At 42.4% G+C, this 21,271-nt stretch overlaps 1 protein-coding gene and 2 long non-coding RNA genes across 3 annotated transcripts; all 3 read left to right on the top strand.

The window, feature by feature from the left end:
• Positions 1–1,421: 1,421 nt before the first annotated feature.
• On the top strand, positions 1,422–3,924 carry LOC141729724 (uncharacterized). The gene is made up of 2 exons (XR_012581175.1): positions 1,422–3,284; positions 3,433–3,924. It is a non-coding gene; the product is annotated as an uncharacterized LOC141729724 (long non-coding RNA).
• Positions 3,925–7,900: 3,976 nt separating this feature from the next.
• Positions 7,901–10,754, top strand: LOC141729726 (uncharacterized). The gene is made up of 2 exons (XM_074545482.1): positions 7,901–8,480; positions 9,789–10,754. The coding sequence occupies exons 1-2, from the start codon at positions 7,916–7,918 to the stop codon at positions 10,205–10,207; spliced, it is 984 nt and encodes a 327-aa protein (XP_074401583.1). The 5' UTR covers positions 7,901–7,915; the 3' UTR covers positions 10,208–10,754.
• A 2,450-nt stretch (positions 10,755–13,204) lies between these two features.
• On the top strand, positions 13,205–16,032 carry LOC141729728 (uncharacterized). The gene is made up of 3 exons (XR_012581179.1): positions 13,205–14,136; positions 14,837–14,912; positions 15,031–16,032. It is a non-coding gene; the product is annotated as an uncharacterized LOC141729728 (long non-coding RNA).
• Positions 16,033–21,271: the final 5,239 nt, after the last annotated feature.

Raw genomic sequence — 21,271 nt, forward strand, 5'->3', positions numbered from 1 at the left:
TTTCCTGGTCTTCAGAAGTAAGCTGCTTTGAAAAGCTGGAAGGTGCAGTATAGTGACAATCCCCGTGCTTTGGATTAAAAGTAGATTTCAGAAGGGTGATAGGCTTTTGTCTTTTCCTAGAAGTCAATGTAATCCTATCGAGGAGTTTTTAATTCTGTGTTGCCATGTCATCCCTCAGAGCCCTGTCGTACTAATCGTCATACAGATACAAAACAAAAAATCAGACCCTGTCCCAGCCACTTGGAGCCCAGAACACGATTTCCTCGGGCTGCCATTTGTGCGCCATCGGTACTCACCACGGAAGCGAGCCGGGGATGTTGCAGCTGTTGGGAACAAACCGCTTCTCGTCACACAGAAATGGAATTCGGACGACGCCTCGGCCAGCCCCTCTCTGCCGTCGTCTCCTGAATCTGCAGCAGAGCAGTTGCAGTCCGTCCGGGTACGTGTAATCCAGCTCCTGACGATCTGAGCACACGGAGCAGCGCTCAGCTGCCGTGGGGGCTCAGGGAAGGCAGAGTGTGCATTGTCATCTTCCTGAACCTACAGACCAATCAAAGTGAGAAGCCACAGGGTGGAAATGAGTCGCATATATGCTAAATAAAACTTGCAGATTTATTTAAGAATTGTTTCTGCTTGTTCTTTGTTGTGCTTCAGCACTTACAAAACCTCCCTTTAAAATCAGTTCAATTCATCAGTTGAACCTTTGTTTGCAGACCCTCACTGAGCAGAATTTGTTGCAGACTCAGTGCACGCTGCACTGGAGTGTGAGGAGCTCAGTGCACTGCCGGGAGTGTGAGGAGCTCATGTGTGCTACTTTTTGCTTTAGGATGCTCTAAGGTATTTATTCCTTTTGGGATACATGATGAGAATTCCCAAGAGAGGTAGTTATAAGGTATGATATTGGGAAAAAAGCCTGTGTGGTTGGAATGTTGTTGTTGTCAAAAGTTAATTTTTTCTTAGCCAGTAGTTAGCTTTTTGCTTTATTTTTGTGGTAGCAGTATTTTATTGTTTAAAAAATTGCTTCAAAATAACTTCGGTGGCTGGCCATCGGTACCTTGTTCAGATTTGCCTATTTGCTTGTAGCTAAAACGTTCACATCTTGTTTATCATTCTATTTAAGAAACTGCTGCCCAGCCAACTAATAACTGAACATCTATCTGTCTGGGACACGGGGAGAGGATTTAGGTAATGTCTTTGTTTCCAGAAAAAAGTTCCTGTGTAGTTTCTAAATCGAGGAGAGGGGGGTGAAGACTCGGGGCTCTGATGCCGTTGGGGCACCCCAAGGTCCCCAGGAGAGGAAGCCCCACTGGGGTGCAGGAGCAGGTGTGTTCTCATGTGATATAGAATAAATGACAAATATAAACATGAAAATTGTAATCATGAAAATATTTTTTTAAATAGCTAAATAAAGCGGGGTTTTTTTATTTGTCAATAAGCAGGGTTTTGATTATAAAAATTATAAATACAAACAATATAAATGTAGAAATCTAAGTACAGGAATATATCATAAATAAATACAGATATATATATAAAGTTTAAAAACAAGAAAAAATTAGTTGTAGCAGTAGATATGACACATAATATAAATAATAATTTAAATACATTTCTAGAACTTTACATATTTTATATATAATTAATACACTGCATCAAAAGAAACTATAAATATGAATGGGAATATAATTATACTAAGTATAAAAATATTTCAATCTCGTTTAAAAGAAGGTTGTTTTTTGTATTTATTTGGTTAGAGACGGGGTTTTTATTTGGAATAATAGAAGTATTATAGAAGTATAAATCTAAATATAGCAATATACAATCTATAGAGAAAGATATTTGTAAAAACACGAGCGAACGACGCCTCCTTCGGCCGAATGGAACGAGCTCAGCCGAAGCAAGGCGAGACCGGCCGAACCTGACGGCCTCGAGCGAACCGAGGCCAGGCTTGCGAGGCTGCCTGAACGGAGCCGAGCTCAGGCGAACCGAGCCCGCTGCTCTCGTGCGCGCTAATTAGCGCGAGTGCGGTCACCGCCTAATGAGCCCCTGTGCCGCCCCGCGCTCCCGGTCGTGTCCGTGCGATGGGCGGGCCGCCCGCGGGACGCGGCAGCAGGAGAGCCCCGAGCCGGGCGCGTTTAACGTGAGGCGGCGCCGCTTGCCCGCCCTCAGGGAGCCGAGCCGAGCCGAGGCGCGCCGAACGCACAGAGCGGCTCCGAGTTCGGCCGAAGCGAGCCGAGCACACAGAGCGACTCCGAGTTCGGCCGAAGCGAGCCGAGGCGCGCCGAGCGCACAGAGCGGCTCCGAGTTCGGCTGAATGAAGCCGAGCCGCGCTGAATGTACAGAGCGGCTCCGAGTTCGGCCGAAGCGGGCCGCGCTGAGCGCACAGAGCGGCTCCGAGTTCGGCTGAATGAAGCCGAGCCTTGCCGAGCGCACAGAGCGGCTCCGAGTTCGGCCGAAGCGAGCCGAGCCGCGCCGAGCGCAGTGAGAGGCTCCGAGTTCGGCCGAATAAAGCCGAGCCGCGCCGAAGAGGCGCATCCAGCCGAATGCAGCCGACAATAGCCGAGTTTAGCCGATTACAGCCCAATTTAGCCGAGCACTTAAGTTATTCTGCAGCCCTTTGACTTTTGTCCTGACTTTTTTTCAGATGCACCTCCTCAGGTGACTGCAGCAGTTCCTTAGGTTCCATCTTCTCAAAGGGTACAGGGCTCAAGAATTCGTCTTCCAGAGAGTTATCTCAAGTCCTGGCTGGTATTGTATCTGCCTATGTTGGCTAATGTTGTATGTACCTCTATTGTGTGTACCTATGCTGGCTTATACTGTATGTACTTATACTGTATGTACTTATGTTGGTTTATACTATATGTACTTACATTGGATGTACCTATATTGGTTTATATTGTGTGTACCTGTGTTGGTTTATACTGTATGTAAGTGCGTCACCTTATATTGTGTGTACTTACGCTCTGTTTACACTTGCACTGTTTACCTCAGCCTATATTGTGTGTACTTATATTGTACCACTTACGATCAGAGCTGCCCTGCCCTGGCACACAGTCACAGTTAGGTAGAACAGTTATAGAAATTTTACTCTTCATCTGTCTTTTGTGGGATTTTGGGTAGAAAGTTTATGGGTCCAGAGTGGGGACAAGTCCTAGCTGTCAGATAACCACTCGTTGACCCTTCCTGTTGTCTCACAGGTCCCCGAGGCTGCTGATTTCCCCAGGATCTGCCATTTACTTCAAGGAGCAGCAGCCAGAAGATGTGTCACAGCACGTTCTTCAGCGTCTCAGGTAAGGGCCGCAGTGAGCGTGTAAGTGGCAAGAGTGTGTCAGTGTGTGTGAGAGCACGTGGCTGTGTCTGTCTGTGTCTGCTCGTCTCTGCATGTGTGGGCACATGCTGACTGGATTTAACCTTGTGTATATGACTTTTGCTTTTCAGGTTTTGCAACTCATTTTTAAAGTCAGAATAAAAAATCCTCAGCCGGGTTATATTGTATGTACTGACATGGAATGTACCCATGTTGGCTTAAAACCCAGTAAAACAGACGATGATGGGCAAGAAAAAACCCAGAAAAAAACCCCAACAAGATGGGCAAGAAAAAACCCAGAAAAAAACCCCGAAGATGGGCATGAAGAAACCCAGAAAAAACCCCCAAGATGGGCAAGAAAAACCCCAGAGAAAACCCAGAAAAACAATTCCAAGGAGGGCAAGAAAAGACCCGGAAAACACCCGGAAAAAATCGCAACCAAAGTATAAATATATAAATGTCTTTCAAATATAGAGAGAATTTTTAAATTATTTAAAATGCAAAATAACATAAATCAATATCTGCATATAAGATCCATAATACCAGTAATACTGTATATATCTGATTATAGTGTATTATAGGAAATAGATATAAATAAATTTATATCAATTTTATGTTTATCATATCTGTCATTTGTTATATATTACACCATATTGATATAAGTTTTTTAAAGCAGTTTAACATAAAGGGGGGTTTTGTTTTTTATTTGGCAAAAGCAGGGGTTTTAGTACAAAAATGATAAATACAAATAATATAAAGGTAGAAATCTAAGTATAGAAACAGATCATAAATAAGTAAAGGCTAATATAAAATTAAAAATCTAAGATAAAATAAGTTGTAGCAGTAGATATGGTACATAATTTAAAAAATAATTTCTTTTTATTATTTGAATAGGACACATATTATATATCATGATTAATATAATGCTTAAATATAAACTATAAATATAAATGGGAATATAGTCATGCAAGCTATAAATATAAAAATATTTCAATATAGTTTAAAAGAATAGAGTTTTTTTGTATCTGTTTAGTTAGTATGGGATTTTTATTTTAAATAATTAAAATTACATTTCTATCATGCTTTTAACATAGAAATATACAATAAATATAGAAAGATATTTTTTAAACCACAAAATATAAATAAATAGAAACAGTAGGAATACACAGAATATATTTTATAAATTACATGCTACATCAATGTCCACTATAAATATGCATGTGAATATAAATACGAAAAATAGGACTATCAAATTGATTTTAATAGGATTTTAAACCAAGGCGGTTTGTTTGGTTCTGGTCGGATAAGAGGCAGGTTTTTGGCATTTATGTCAGAGCAGTTTTTGGCTGGGGTCGCCCCTGTTCTTTTTTGCCGCCGTCGCTGCCCGCAGCCCCGAGGCGCGCTGCGCCCCCGGCTGGGGCGGGCGGCAGTGCTGCCGCCTTGTGGGCAGAGCGCGGTACTGCAGCCGTGCGCCGGCAGGCAGGCGAGAGGCCGCCATGCTGGGAGTGGCGTGTCGCGGGTGTCCCGGACTTTTCGTTGACCTTCTCGAGATGGCGGGGAAGTGGAGGACCCCGGTGGGTGTAAGTGAACTGCCTGCATGGAACACCGACGTCATGGCGGCCCCGACGGATTTTTCTGTGGCGTTTCAAGCGTATCCGATACATGCTGTGGGTTCAGCGGCGCCGCGGGCGGGCGTATTTCTGCGGGTTGGCGGAAGGCATCTGGGTAAACCTGGCCTGTCTGCGCCGGGGTCCTCTCATGCCCGCTCTCCCGCCCTCAGCAAGCCGAGCCGGGCCGAATTGTTCCGAAAAGAGCCGACTTGAGACGAAGAGCCGAGTGTGGCCGAAAACAGCCGAGTGTACCCGAAGAGCCGAGTGTGGCCGAAAACAGCCGACTTGAGCCGAAGAGCCGAGTGAAGCCGAAAACAGCCGAGTGTACCCGAAGAGACGAGTGTAGCCGAAAACAGCCGAGTGTACCCGAAGAGCCGTGTGTAGCCGAAAACAGCCGAGTTTACACCAAGAGCCGATGATAGCCGACTTGAATCGATAGCCCGGGGTAGCCGACACTGGCCGCATTTAGACAATGCGCCGAATGTGACCGACTTTAGCCCAAGCGTGCCGAGTTCGGCCGAAGAGCCGAACCAAGCCGAATTGAGCCGAGTTTCATTAAACAGAACCGAACGACGCCGCAGCGCTCTCCCTGCAGGTCTCCGGGGCACACGGCAGGGGGCGCTGTATAAAGTAAGTATAAAATATCACCTATCTATAAGAAGGAATAAAAGCTCTATGTCATGTGCAGCAGTAGAAAATTTCAGGCTCCCAGGGAGTAAATAGTTTTCTTTACATCATTTTCGGTTTGCAGGTTTGTTTTACTCCCAGGTAGCCTGAAAGTTTCTACTGCTGCTTTTTTATTCTAAAGCTAGAAAGGAAAACCAAGATTAGACATACAGGGAAAGAAAGAAAGAAAAGGAAAACAAGAAAATAAGGAATGGAACTGAAAGGAAGAAAGAAAGAAAGAAGGATAGGAAGGCAGGAAGGAAGGAAGGCAGGCAGGCCAAAGGAAAAAAACGAAGGAGGGCAAGGAGAAAGACAGGGAAAAAAAAAAAAAGACGAAAAAAAGAAAAAAAAAGACGAAAAAAAGAAAAAAAAAAGGATAAAGACTTCGAGATGCGCAAGAAAAAACCCAGAAAAAACCCCCAAGGTGGGCAAGAAGAAACGAAGAAAAGAACCCAAGAAATGCCAGAAAAAGTCAAGGAAAAAGGGAGGAAAAGCCCCAAGAAAGAAGGCAAGAAAGAGAGGCAGTAAAGGCCACAAAAATGCAAGAAAAAACCCAAGCAATGCCAGGAAAAGGTACGAAAATGGTTTTGCCAGGTGCGATCAAGGTGAGCGGGTTCAGTCTCAGGTACAGGAGATGAACAAGTGTCAGATTAGCTCGGGGCACTGCTGTGCAATGCAGCCGTGACAGGATTGATGTTTAAATACAGTTTAAATAAATTGGGGATTGTTTGGCTTTTATTGGGGTATAGGCTGGAGATTTCATAAAAGGTATAAAAATAGAAATCCAATTATATCCTATATATATCGATATCCAGAAATATTTAATATATGTAAATATACGTAAAAGAAATATATTGTGTAAAAAGAATATATCTATTATTATATAAAAAGGTATTCTCTCCAATCTATAAGATATCTATAAATATAATAAATGAAAATTACAAATGTAAATGTGAATACAATTATGACAAACAAAATTATTATTAAAATTTTAAGTGTGGTTTAAATAAAGGGGTGTCTTTGGTTTTTCTTTCCTTAGAGGCAGGGGTTTTATTTTAAATAATATAAGTACTATAGAAATCTAAACCGGCATAGAGAAATATATAATAAAAATCTAAAGTTGTAATGCTATACTATGAATTTAAAAACAAATAGAAATAGAAATCTATGTTAGTAACATGAAGAGATGTAATATACAATATAGTAAATATTATACAGTAATATAAATTCTAAATCTAAAAGCGAATATAAATATGACAAATAGATGATGGGGGCTCGGAGCAGCCCAGGTGTGAGTGTGAGGATGATGAGGGCTCGGAGCAGCCCAGGTGTGAGTGTGAGGATGATGAGGGGCTCGGAGCAGCCCAGGTGTGAGCTGTGAGGATGATGAGGGGCTCGGAGCAGCCCAGGTGTGAGCTGTGAGGATGATGAGGGGCTCGGAGCAGCCCAGGTGTGAGCTGTGAGGATGATGAGGGGGTGGCTCTTGCCGGGGCGGTTTTAACGGGGGGAGAGTTTGCCTCTGTACATTTTTGCACGGAGCTGCTGAGTGGAGGGGATTATGGGGCTCTCCCGGCGCTGTCTCACGGAAGGACTGCGAGAGCTTCTCCCAGGATCGGCGGAAACACCCGGATTCGCGCTTGGATACGTCCAAGCATCGCTTAAAGGAGGTGCCGAGGGACGAATCTTTGTGCCGGGGAGCAGCAGCCGAACAGGTGAGCCCGTGTGCGTTTGGAGCGGGGAATTTTGTCCTTCCCCTTTGCAATTTCATCTTGCCAGTCCCTCCCCGCTTCCCCAGGAACAAAAGTGCAGCTTATGAGGACGAAAGGGATTAAGGAGAAGGACGCAGCTCCTCTTCTTTTATTGTCTGCGTTTGAACTGAGGGGATCCCTCTTCACTTGTGGTTTTAAGGGCGTTGATTGCAGGAAAAGCTGCCTTTTCCAGGCTGTTGGGGGTATCCCGGGGGTGACAGGGAATCCCTGCGTTCTATTTGAAGGGGAATGGGAAAAGTATTCTTGTGGTGTTATGGGTTTGGTTTGAAGGCAGCCACCCCATTTTCATCACCCTAGGGTTGAAATGGAGGGGGCAGCCGTGGTGTCCCTCCTTTTCAAGGGTTTGAATGGAGGTGGAAATGGCCCTTTGCCATCAGTCGAAGGCTTTCATTTGAGGAGCGCCCCTTCTTTTGTGCTCTCGTAGGGGACGAACGTGAAGGGGAGAGGACACTTCTTTGCCCTTGTTGAAGGGAGGCGAGCCCCGCCTGCGGCGTCAGTTTCGGGCTTCGGTTGCGGGAAGCTGCAGCTGTGGCAGCGTTTGCAGGGCTGCAAGGGGGCCGTGCCGCTGCATGGGAGGGCGCTTGTGGTGCCCGCGGCCCGGGCCGGAACGTTGCCGCTCGGGAGCGGCGCTGGCACGGCCCGGGCAGCTGCCGGGGCGCACGGGGGATTTGGCGCGGCCGGGCCGGCCAAGGGCGGCGGTGGCGGAGCCGCGCCGGTGCGAGCCGAGGGAGCCGCGCCGGGCCGGCCAAGGGCGGCAGAGGCGGCGCGGGCGCTGCTGCGGCGGCCCGGGCGGTGCCGGCCGCTCCGTCCGCTCCGGGCGCGGGGCTCGGGCGCCGCCGCCACCCCCGGGCCCGGTGCCGGCCCCGCCGGGCAGGGGCAGCGGGCGCGGCTCTCCGGGCCGGCGCCGGCCCCGCGTGCCGGAGGAGCCGCCGGAGGAGCCGCTCTCCTGGCGGGAGCCGCGCTCCGTCCGGGGCCGGCAGCGAGCACGGCCTTCGGCTGCTCGCAGTGCTGGGGCGGTGCCGCGGTTCGGAGGCGCTTTTTCGGCATTGATTGCATCGCTGTGTTCGGTTTGCAGCGGGCGTACGCTAAGGGCTGCGGTGTTCTTCCTGAGTGGTGCCGGTGGGGATGATAAAGGTTCGTTTCGGATTGGGTTTCGTAGTCGGATATGTTTTTTTTGCCGGGGTATTATGTTTAGAAAGGCGCGCAATGGTTTTTACGGGTCGTAGCGCGAAGCAGCGGTTCGGATTTTAATTCTGTTGAGGTGGCTTTTATTGGCGTGAGCGGGTAGTGTTTGTTTCGGTGGGCTTTTGAGGTAGCGTCGTGTCGTTCATAGCAGCGGGTTTTTGATCTCGCGAATTGCATGTGTGTTTATCGTCTTCCAGGGCTTTTATTTATTTGGTTTGTTTGATTGTAGTGTATGTTTTATGGTTGCGGTAATTTGGGAGACATTGTTTATGGTTACGTGTGTCTTTAGTCTTTGTGTTTGTTTCTAGGTGTTATTTTTATTTTGATAGCTTGAGGCACTATGGGTTTATTCAGTTGGGAATAATATTTTTGTTGCAGATTTAAGTTTTTTTGGGTTTTGGGATTATTCTTGTTGGTGGTTTCTTCATTTTCTTTTATTGTTTTTGTCTTTTAATGTATTTGAGTATTGTTTCTCAGGGTTTTTTTTGGGAACATGGGTATTTATATGGTGGGTTTTTAAAGTATGTTTTTACTAGGGTAGTTAATTTCTTAATTTTTAGCGGTTGAGATGTTTTCCATTTTGTTAATTAGTTCAGTTTTTAAAGTTATTTTTACAGAGGATTGGTTATTCTTTGAGTTAGTGTAGAGGTAGAATTTTGTCTTTTTTTTTTTTTTAGTAACGTTCAGGGTGAGTGGCACTGTCTGGAGTTTAGAAGATTGGTTTGACTTTTTTTTAGTACCCTTTGTAATTTGCTCTGTGTGTTTCTATAGGGTTTTCTTTTCTTTTGGTTCCATTTTTCGGTCGTGATGAGAATTGTTATTGACAAGAGTGTTCTTTGTTTTTTCTCTGACGCTTGTTTGGATGTTCGGGTGTCTCGATGTTTTTGGAAGATATTGGTGGGAATTTAATGCTGTTTGTTCTGTCATTTCATTTAGGAATTGGATTTTAAATACACAATTATAACTCTCACTATATTGAAACAAAAGAAATAGATGTGCAGAAATGGGAATGAGCCAACGTTATTTTTATATATTCGGTCAATTTTTAAAATTTAACATGGAACATAAGTCATTATATGTTGCAATTAGTTATTCTATTTTTAATAGAGCATTGTGTATGTATACAGATATATGAATAGAGAATATAAATGGAAATACAACCCAAACACAAATGCAAATATAGAAATGTATTGCAACTATATACAGATATATAAAAAATTAGTAATAAATTCCCGTCCCCCGCCTCTATGGTTTCAGGATGGCGGAGACAATTTCCGGTCCTCCGAGCTGCCGTCTCTATGGTTTCAACGTGCCAGAAGGGTTTTCCGGTCGTCCCGTCCCTTCTCTCTATGGTTTCAAGATGGCGGAGACAATTTCCGGTCCTCCCAGCTGCCGTCTCTATGGTTTCAACGTGCCAGAAGGGTTTACGCGGTCGTCCCGTCCCTTCTCTCTATGGTTACAAGATGGCGGAGACAATTTCCGGTCCTCCTAGCTGCCGTCTCTATGGTTTCATCGTGCCAGAAGGGTTTATCCGGTCGTCCCGTCCCTTCTCTCTATGGTTTCAAGAAGGCGGAGACAATTTCCAGTCCTCCCAGCTGCCGTCTCTATGGTTTCAACGTGCCAGAAGGGTTTATCCGGTCGTTTTTATTTGGTTAGAGGCAGGAGTTTTATTTTAAATAATAGAAGTGTTATAGAAATGTGAATCTTAATATAGAAATAGATAATAAATATATAAAGGGAGATTGCTAAACTATGACTACAAATTGAACTCTAAATATAGGTAAGTAATATGAAGAGTTGTAGTATAGAATAGAAATAACATGATACGGCAATATGAATTATAAATGGGAATATAAATATAAAAATAGGTAAGTATAGTTTAAAAGAAAGGGAATTTTTTGGCTTTTATTTAAGTAGAGGCAGGGGTTTTATTTTAAATAGGTGTTACAGCAGTAAAAATCTTGACGCAGAAATATGTAATCAATGTATACAAATATGTATAAAAATATATAACTGCTCGCATCAGATGTAATGTAGAATATAAATTTATTTACAAATTGAGATTGATAAAGATAAATGTATAAGTAAGCAATATACATTAATGTACATTATAAATGCAAATAGGAATATAAAAATCAGACATAAGGATAAAACCTATTTAAATATTGTTTGAAAGAAAGGGTTGGGGTTTTTTTTATTCTTACTGGGTTAGAGGCAGGGTTTTTATTTTAAATGATATGAATGTAGATATTATTGGTATATATTTCTCAATATTGAGATATACAATCAAGATATAAATATATATATAAACACAAAATATAAGTAAATAGAGATAATAGGAAGAGATGTAATGGAGAATACAAATAACAGCATACGTAAGTATACATTTTAAATGTAAATGTGAATATGGACCTGAAAAACAGAATTTTAAAAAATATTGAAATACAGTTGAGAAGAAAGGGTTTTCTTTTTGGCTTTAACGTGGGTGGAGGCAGGGGTTTTATTTTAAATAATGGAAGTGCTACAGAAGTAAAAATCCTCACACAGAAAGATATAATAAATATATAAAGATCTGAATAAAAATACGAAAAAAAAATAGAAGTAATAGGAAGAGTTGTAACAGAGAATATAAATTTATAAATAAATGGGAAAATAGAAATGCAAAATCGAACACACATCAGTATAGAATTTAAATATAAATGTGGATCTAAATTTGAAAAATATTATTAAAAAAAAAAAATGAAATACAGTTGAAATGAAAGGGGTTTGTATTTGGCATGTATGGGTGGACGCAGGGGTTTTATTTTGAATCCTGCAAGTGTTAGAGAAGTAAAAATCCTAAGAGAAATGTATACTTCCAATGTAAAAATAGGTATATTTCGAGCGGGGCCGAATTGTTCGGAAGAGGCGAAGAGCCGAGTGTTGCCGAAAAGAGGCGACTGGAGCCGAAGAGCCGAGTGTGGCCGAACAGAGCCGACTTGAGCCGAAGAGCCGAGTGTAGCCGAAAACAGCCGAGTTTACACCAAGAGCCGAGGATAGCCGACTGGAATCGATAGCCGAGGGTAGCCGACACTGGCCGCATTTAGACAATGCGCCGAATGTGACCGAGTTTCGTCCAACCGTGCCGAGTTCGGCCGTAGAGCCGAACTGAAACGAGTTTAGACCAAGAGCCGAACCAAGCCGAATTGAGCCGAGTTTCTTGAAACAGAACCGAAGGACGCCGCAGCGCTCTCCCTGCAGGTCTCCGGGGCACACGGCAGGGGGCGCTGTATAAAGTAAGTATAAAATATCAACTATCTATAAGAAGAAATAAAAGCTCTATGTCATGTGCAGCAGTAGAAAATTTCAGGCTCCCAGGGAATAAATAGTTTTCTTTACATCATTTTCGTTTTGCAGGTTTTTTTTACTCCCAGGTAGCCTGAAAGTTTCTACTGCTGCTTTTTTATTCTTAAGCTAGAAAGGAAAACCAAGATCAGAAACAGAAGAAAAGGAAAGGAAAAGGAAAGGGAAGGAAAGGAAAGGAATCAGGAGCACCAGAGGGAAGGGAAGGGGTGAAAAGCAGAGTGAAAAAAGAAAAAAGAGTTGGAGCGAAAAAGAGAGGGCATTCGGGAGGAGCGTTGCTGCCTCAGGTCCTTCCCCGCCCAGGGGCGAAGGACCCGTTTGATGCCCGGGAGGGACTGCAGCTCCCGGTGGCGGAGGACGGAGCAGTGGCTGTCAGCCCGAGACTACAACTCCCGGCAGGCCCTGCTGCCGGCGAGGCGTGTGACGCAACGGCTGGCGCGGCACCGGAGTGGCTGGCGTGCCAGGCGGCCGCGCGGGGCTGTGCGCGGGCAGCTCCCGGCGCCGCGGCGGCGACGCCGGAGGGGCGAAACCTCCGTCTGGCCGCCCGCACGGAGCTGAGCAGCGCGGAAGGGGCGTCGGCCCGGTTCTTCGGCCTTACTGAGCGGTAGCGATGGCGGAGGGCGAGGCGGTGCTTTGCTGCCGCGGGCCGGGAGCTGCAGGAGCCGCCCCGGGCGAGCGGCGCCGGGCGCTCCCGCGGTCCCGGTGGGGCGGCTGCCCTCAGGCTGGCGGAGGCGCAGCAGCCCCCGAGCTGCAGCCGTCTCCCTCGGGCTGTTGCCGGTGCTGCGGGCGGAGGCGGCTCCGCCGCGTGTTGGGCGTTGCGAGCAGAGAGCGCTGCCATATCGCCGGAATGACTGGGCTGCTGCCTGCGCTAGTGCTCGAGGCTCTTTCTGCCATGCAAACGGATGGAGCGGCGCTGAGCGGTAAAGCCAGAGATGGCCGGGAAAATGCCCAGCGCAGGGAGCAGGCGGGCTGTATCCTTCCGATGGCACAGGTGCGATCTGCAAACTCATCCCCTTCTGCCCCTGCCCTCCCCAGCCCCAGGGAAAGTGCTTTCCAGCATTGTCGGGCTTCTGAAAGACAAAACTTGTGATTTGACACTAGCATCCAGAAAAGCTTTCTGTCTAGATTAGCAAATGCCTAAATTGTTCTTGGTTACATCCCATGACTGGTTTTAGGCAGTGACTTTATAGTGCTTTTAGGATTTTCTTGTACAAAGGTGAGAAAATAGGCAGGTCTGATAGCGGTTTCACTTTTTTTCTACTTCACGTTCCATGAGATTCTTTTATCCAAGCACTTGTTTTAAAATTGTACTGTAGGCGTTTATGGTTCACTTTTTTTTTCTTTGCAGCACCCGTGACTTTTTTTTTTCCTCTAAATCGGGAGTAAATATAGCTGAGTAAAATGACCTTGGTTTTCTTCTTTCTTTTTCAACTGAGTTGTTTTTATTAAAAATCCTATTTGCCTATAGAAAAAGTGGGTATGTCCTGTAATATATCCTAGCTTTTCTTGTTTGCAGGGTACTCAGAAAATATGTCTCCCTTAGAGTCCCACAGAAACGTTCTCAGTGCGATCTCTATCAAGGTATGCATTTACAAATAAGTGATCCCTTTAGATATTTGACTGTGTACCTTTTCCTGTAATTCAGAGCTTTCGTTCTGTGCCTTTTATGATAAACCTATAAAGCATGTAAAAATGGTTTTGCACGTCTTAATCGTTGCAGGCAGCACTAAGTGGATTTAGAGCCTGTTCTTGACCAGACAAAGGGAAAAAGTGTGACTTTGATGCTGAACTTGTCATTTTTCATTGGACTTGTCTTTAGTTATTTAGGAATAGAGAGAACTAGAAAAAGAGAGAAATAGAATTGGTTATTGAGCACTCCTCAAATGCTCACCGTGATTCAGTGCAGAGCCGAAGTGAAGGGTGATGGAACAGAGCTCTGTGCTTTAGAAGGAAATAAATTTAAACCTGACCTCCACACAGTGTCTCACTAACTTCTGTTGTTTTAAAATACAAAATACGTTTAGGAAGTGTTGGAAGTTAGTATTTTGGGAAAGAAATGGCAGTTCCACAGAACATTGCATTTAACAGAGGCTCTCGGAACGATTCATGTTGTAACTGCTGTCACTGCAATCGGTTGGTGGTTCAGCCTTGAAATGTGCACTTGCCCTTCTATAAAGCACTGTTTTGTTTGCCTTTCAGTGCTATGAGTCTTGATAAATTGGAGAAGAGCCCAAGAGAAGTTTTTCATCCCTTGATATAAAAGGTAGGAAGTGACTTTTTTTGGTTTGGTTCTTTTTCTTTATTATTTTCTGGAAATAAAAGTAATTAAGTATAGGTACGACTGGTTTGTTTCTTCCAGTAGCAGGTGATAATAATAGTAGTAGTAATAGTAAAAATAATAATAGAAATAATAATAATAATAGTAACGTAATACTACTGAAACTGTCTTTATCCATTGAACTGGCCATTTCAAATCAAAACTTGTAAACACAAATCAAACCATCATCCTTGTAGAATCTTTCACGGCAGTGGGCTAAAGATCCTGGTTTTGTTGACAGGATTTATCGGTTCTGGAAGAACAAGAGGGAAGTACAAGCCTAACTACTTCTAGCTCACAGACCCGTCCAGTGAATACAGCTTTGTATTTTGATGGGCTTGTGATGACTTTGAAATCGATTCCTCATTACAGTAAAAAAAAAAAAATGTTTTTTTGAACGTGACAGCAGAAATAACTTTCAGTACCAACTTAATAATAATAGATCACCAATTTAAGTTAAAAATTCATGCTATACTATCAGAATTTAAAGGTAAAATATTATGTATTAGGTGATGGTATAAAGTGTACGTTCTAATGTGTAGGATGTATGCAGAGATACATACATACCTGAAAGTCCTTAGAGGAAACAAATTTTTATGTCTGCTGTTTGACTGTTTATCATACAATATTTGGTTTTATTTCCCAGGGATCGGTGAATTTTAACTTTGGAGTCCTCTGTGCTAAGGATGCTCGGCTTACAGATGATGAAATGTTCAGTAATGGTGAGTTTTTCACCTTCTCTTTAGTTGCTATGCTGATCTGAATAAGAAAAAAACAAAAGCAAGAGAAAAAAAAAGGATGGTTTATTATTTTTTTACGCTGTTATGTTTGTTTCCTCAGTATTTGCTGCAGCTCTGCTTACCCAAACTTTGGGTTCCTTCTGTCCCACTGGGAGTCGCCCGATTTGGTTGCATCTGGTGAAACTCACCCTGAGACCTTGGAGAACCAGCTCAAACTACGTGAGAGCCATTTGCAGTTCTCTCCAGACACCTGGAGAATGGGTGATGCTTCTGAGGATCTGGCAAATGTGCTTCTATCAAAACTCAGTCTGTGAAATTTCTGGGGAAAACCCTTCTGTGTACCGAAGGGTTCAAACTCTGGTGAGGATCCAGTTATCAGGTGCTCACCTGGATGGTTCCAGCTCTTAAAGCGAACACTTGTACTCTTGCCCTGTAGTTTATATCAACTGTATTTTTGTTATTTTGCAAGATTTCACGGCTTTGCAAAATATTGTGCATTTGACTCTTTGGAACCTGTCAGATCATTCTTTGGTGCAGCACCACCTCATGGGACACTTGGCTGCTGTCCTGAAGGGGTTGGTCGTAAATCCTGGAGGGTTTATAAGTCTTCTGTCCCCAGGGAGGTATCGTGCTTTGTTTGCTTTTGTTCTGTTTGTTAGGCGCTGCTTCTCACTGGAAGTATGAATTTCAAACTACCCTGTTCTTTTTTTAACTGTTTTCCTGGTTCTCTCCCTACGGCAGGGAAAGACTCTCGTGTCCTTGTCGTCAGGCTCGGTGCTGTCCAAAAAGATACAGAGACTAAAACAATCATAAGAAGCAAAATATGACTGCAGGGAAAACAAGCTGGAGAGAACAAAAGGTGGTATTGTTATCCTTACCCTCTATTAGAAACATCCACTGTGCTTTGATGCTGGTAGCTGCCAGGGGCTTGTTAGCTCTTTGTAGGCAGGTGTGGGTGTTCACTTGTAGGTTTTTTCTCTGGACAAGTCAATTCAATCTTTGCTAAGCTTATATTTGCAGATTACTCTCTAGCACAGTCCAGCATGACATTTTTGAATGTTGTAAAAATACCACGTTACTTGGAAATTGCTAATGATGAGAAGCCTTAGGGAAAAAAGAAGATTTCAGGGTTGGAAGATGTGAGAAGAATTTTGTGGGGATGTTAGACTGAAATAAAGCGCACTTGAAGCTGGACTGGCACGCTGGCAGATCCCCTATTAAAGAGTAGTGCTTAAATTAACCTGGGGGTTGCCCATTGTTTCTGTAGAAATCAATGTTTCCTGGTCTTCAGAAGTAAGCTGCTTTGAAAAGCTGGAAGGTGCAGTATAGTGACAATCCCCGTGCTTTGGATTAAAAGTAGATTTCAGAAGGGTGATAGGCTTTTGTCTTTTCCTAGAAGTCAATGTAATCCTATCGAGGAGTTTTTAATTCTGTGTTGCCATGTCATCCCTCAGAGCCCTGTCGTACTAATCGTCATACAGATACAAAACAAAACATCAGACCCTGTCCCAGCCACTTAGAGCCCTGAACACGATTTCCTCGGGCTGCCATTTGTCTGCCATCGGTACTCACCACGGAAGCGAGCCGGGGATGTTGCAGCTGTTGGGAACAAACCGCTTCTCGTCACACAGAAATGGAATTCGGACGACGCCTCGGCCAGCCCCTCTCTGCCGTCGTCTCCTGAATCTGCAGCAGAGCAGTTGCAGTCCGTCCGGGTACGTGTAATCCAGCTCCTGACGATCTGAGCACACGGAGCAGCGCTCAGCTGCCGTGGGGGCTCAGGGAAGGCAGAGTATGCATTGTCATCTTCCTGAACCTACAGACCAATCAAAGTGAGAAGCCACAGGGTGGAAATCACTCGCATATATGCTAAATAAAACTTGCAGATTTATTTAAGAATTATTACTGCTTGTTCTTTTTTGTGCTTCTGTGCTTAGAAAACATCCCTATAAAATCAGTTCAGTTCATCAGTTGAACCTTTGTTTGCAGACCCTCACTGAGCAGAATTTGTTGCAGACTCAGTGCACGCTGCGCTGGAGTGTGAGGAGCTCAGTGCACTGCCGGGAGTGTGAGGAGCTCATGTGTGCTACTTTTTGCTTTAGGACGCTCTAAGGTATTTATTCCTTTTGGGATACATGATGAGAATTCCCAAGAGAGGTAGTTATAAGGTATGATATTGGGAAAAAAGCCTGTGTGGTTGGAATGTTGTTGTTGTCAAAAGTTAATTTTTTCTTAGCCAGTAGTTAGCTTTTTGCTTTATTTTTGTGGTAGCAGTATTTTATTGTTTAAAAAATTGCTTCAAAATAACTTTGGTGGCTGGCCATCGGTACCTTGTTCAGATTTGCCTATTTGCTTGTAGCTAAAACGTTCACATCTTGTTTATCATTCTATTTAAGAAACTGCTGCCCAGCCAACTAATAACTGAACATCTATCTGTCTGGGACACGGGGAGAGGATTTAGGTAATGTCTTTGTTTCCAGAAAAAAGTTCCTGTGTAGTTTCTAAATAGAGGAGAGGGGGGTGAAGACTCGGGGCTCTGATGCCATTGGGGCACCCCAAGGTCCCCAGGAGAGGAAGCCCCACTGGGGTGCAGGAGCAGGTGTGTTCTCATGTAATCTAGAATAAATTATAAATATAAACATGAAAATTATAATCATGAAAATATTTTTTTAAATAGCTAAATAAAGCAGGTTGTTTTTATTTGTCAATAGGCAGGGTTTTGATTATAAAAATTATAAATACAAACAATATAAATGTAGAAATCTAAGTACAGGAATATATCATAAATAAATACAGATATATATATAAAGTTAGTTGTAGCAGTAGATATGACACATAATATAAATAATAATTTAAATACATTTCTAGAACTTTACATATATTATATATAATTAGTACACTGCATCAAAAGAAACTATAAATATGAATGGGAATATAATTATACTAAGTATAAAAATATTTCAATCTCGTTTAAAAGAAGGTTGTTTTTTGTATTTATTTGGTTAGAGACGGGGTTTTTATTTGGAATAATAGAAGTATTATAGAAGTATAAATCTAAATATAGAAATATACAATCTATAGAGAAAGATATTTGTAAAAACACGATCGAACGACGCCTCCTTCGGCCGAATGGAACGAGCTCAGCCGAAGCAAGGCGAGACCGGCCGAACCTGACGGCCTCGAGCGAACCGAGGCCAGGCTTGCGAGGCTGCCTGAACGGAGCCGAGCTCAGCCGAACCGAGCCCGCTGCTCTCGTGCGCGCTAATTAGCGCGAGTGCGGTCACCGCCTAATGAGCCCCACTAGGAGCAGAGCCAGGGATCCAGTCCTCGTGGGAGCTTTTTAGGGCTTGATGTCCCTTTTAGATGTTGCGTTGTCAGTGCGGTCCCCTCAGTCTCAGCGCTGGGGACGACTCCCAAGGTCAGGGCGAGAGGGGCTCCGCATCTCTGCAGGCTCAGCACTTGGCTCCTCACATCCAGACATCACCTTAGTCTCTCAATTCGTAATTGGCTCGTTGTTTTTGGGGTTTTCTCGTTGCATTTCGAGTCGGGGTCCCACAAAGCATTCTGGACTTTGGAGTCACTTTGCATAACCCCCCCCACCCTTTCAGGTGTCTTCCCTATGTTGTAAGAGAGCACAGCCTCGGGGGAAGGGTCCACCGCACCCAGCCAGGCTTTTTACTAATACAAAAGAAGAGATAAGCCTCAACGACCCGGTATTACAATAACAAAGCACTAAGTATCCTGGCAGAGACCGACCTGATGGCGTCCCTGCAACTCCGTCTCACAAAAAAAATATTAACTGAATTTTTGTTCATAACATGAGCCTTGAGGTGAGCGTGTATCATTGCCGGCTTGGGATTGAATGAAATGCACTAAGGAAACCAGCGCTGGGGAGGGAGGCAGGGAAAGCCTCTCTTAACGTTTACCAATTCTTCCGTCAAACTCATCACGGCAGGACAGGGTGAAGACTGAAAGTGTAAGAAGATGTGGAGGGAAACAGAGAATCTGACAGGAGCATCGAACGCACAAGTGCACGAATTTCGCTTTTTGCTTGGATGTAAACTCAGAAGTTGTAAGGAATTTGGGAAAGGGACATTTCAGAAGGAGAAGGAGGAGAAGAAGTTGTTGTTACAGTCCTGGCAAAATCTTTTGTTCTAGCTAATAAAAGAAGTTAGTTTAGAAAACAAAAAGAAAAAAAAATGTAGTTTTTCTTTACTTGACTATTATATTCATTGGTGGTATATGGTGTGTTGTTTTATTTCTTGGTATTATTAGCTCAGTGTAAGTTGTTTTTTGAGTGAACTAACTTTCTGGATGGGTTGGTTTGTATTTGAGGCAGGATTGATTTCAATAGGTTTCTTTCATAGACTTCTGATAGGTATTACTGGGGTTTTGGTTTTGTTTACTGTATGCATAAACATACAGCTTTGGTTGGGCCAGCTGGGCTGCCAGAGTTTGTGGGTGTGAATTTATTCGATAGCTTTTGTTAAATGCAGTGTTTAATTTTTGACAGGTTTTTCAATGTAGTGGTTTTAAGGTGGTTTTTAGAATTGATTGTATGGTTTGATGTTGTTTATAGTTGCTGTCCGGTAAGGGATGTGGTGTGAGTACTTGAACGTTATGGTTTTGGTTTTCCTAAGTTCCGTTTTCTTTCTGGTTCGATAGGTTTTTTTAGTTTTATTTTTGGTGCCAGGGGTATTCACGTGGTGGGTTTTTATAGGCAATATGTTTTTTAATTTGGGTAGTGATATTTTTTAGTATTTTAACAGTTTAGATTTTTTATTTTTATGCTTTGAATTAGTTTTCTTTTAATTTTAAATTAAGTTTTATAGATTATTGGTTTTTATTTGTGCATTAGCATAAAGGTAGAGCTTTGGGGGCTTCTTTTAGTACTGTTTAGGGTCAGTTGTACAGTTTTGAGTCTAGTGAGTTGGTTTGATTTAATTTTTAGTGGGTGTTTGTTTTTCTTAGCAGTTGTGTCATTTTCAAGGTGTATTGGAGGTTTTTGGGGTTTTTGAGATACTGGTTTAGGAGGACGTTTATGATGAGCATGTGCGCAGGTTTTGGGCTAGTTGAAGTGGGATTTAAAATTTATTTTGGGTTAGGTTTATTTGAGTGTTTATGAGGGTTCAATGTTGTGGGATGTTTGTTCCGTTAGTAATAAAAATAGGTTTTGTTTTGATGTGCTGCGATGGGATGAGCGTGTGCTGCGTGCCGGTGCTGACAAAGGTACGGTATTGTTGTGGCTTATTTATATGGTTTAATATAGAGATGAAAATAGAAATAAATATACATTTAAAAAGAAATATTACATTAGAGTGGTAAACATAAATATTGAGAACAGATACATATATAAAACTATAATTCATGGTATAGAATTGTAAGATATCATATGGATAAATGATATTCTATTATATATATGCACAAAGATATATAAATATAGATTGTAAATATAAAAATACTTAAATATAGTTAAATTGGGGGTTTTATTAGGTTGTAGACCTGTTTTTATTAATAAATCATATAAATAGAAATAAAAATTCAGATACAAATATATAGGGAAATACAAATATCTATAAATATTGATATTAAATAAATCTAAGTAAAAGAAATGTACAATACAGAAATTTTCTATCTATGATTATATTAGAGGGCATTCTCCCTAAGATATATATAATATCTATGAATATAATGAATAAAAATTATCAATCTAAATATGATTATAATTTTGAAAGATAAAGTTACTTGTTAAATTTTAAATGTGGTTGAAATAAAGAAGTGTCCTTGGTTTTGATTTGGTTAGAGGCAGGAGTTTTATTTTAAATAATAGAAGTGTTATAGAAATGTGAATCTTAAGATAGAAATAGATAATAAATATATAAAGGGAGATTGCTAAACTATGACTACAAATTGAACTATAAATATAGGTAAGTAATATGAAGAGTTGTAGTATAGAATATAAATAACATGATACGGCAATATAAATTATAAATGGGAATATAAATATAAAAATAGGTAAGTATTGTTTAAAAGAAAGGGAATTTTTGGCTTTTATTTAAGTAGAGGCAGGGGTTTTATTTTAAATAAGTGTTACAGAAGTAAAAATCTTGACGCAGAAATATATAGTCAATGTATAAAAATATATAACTGCTCGCATCAGATGTAATGTAGAATATAAATTTATTTACAAATTGAGATTGATAAAGATAAATGTATAAGTAAGCAATATACATTAATGTACATTATAAATGCAAATAGGAATATAAAAATCAGACATAAGGATAAAACCTATTTAAATATTGTTTGAAAGAAAGGGTTGGGGTTTTTTTTATTCTTACTGG

The sequence above is a fragment of the Zonotrichia albicollis genome, chromosome 7 (assembly GCF_047830755.1).
Source record: "Zonotrichia albicollis isolate bZonAlb1 chromosome 7, bZonAlb1.hap1, whole genome shotgun sequence".
Taxonomy (NCBI): domain Eukaryota; kingdom Metazoa; phylum Chordata; class Aves; order Passeriformes; family Passerellidae; genus Zonotrichia; species Zonotrichia albicollis.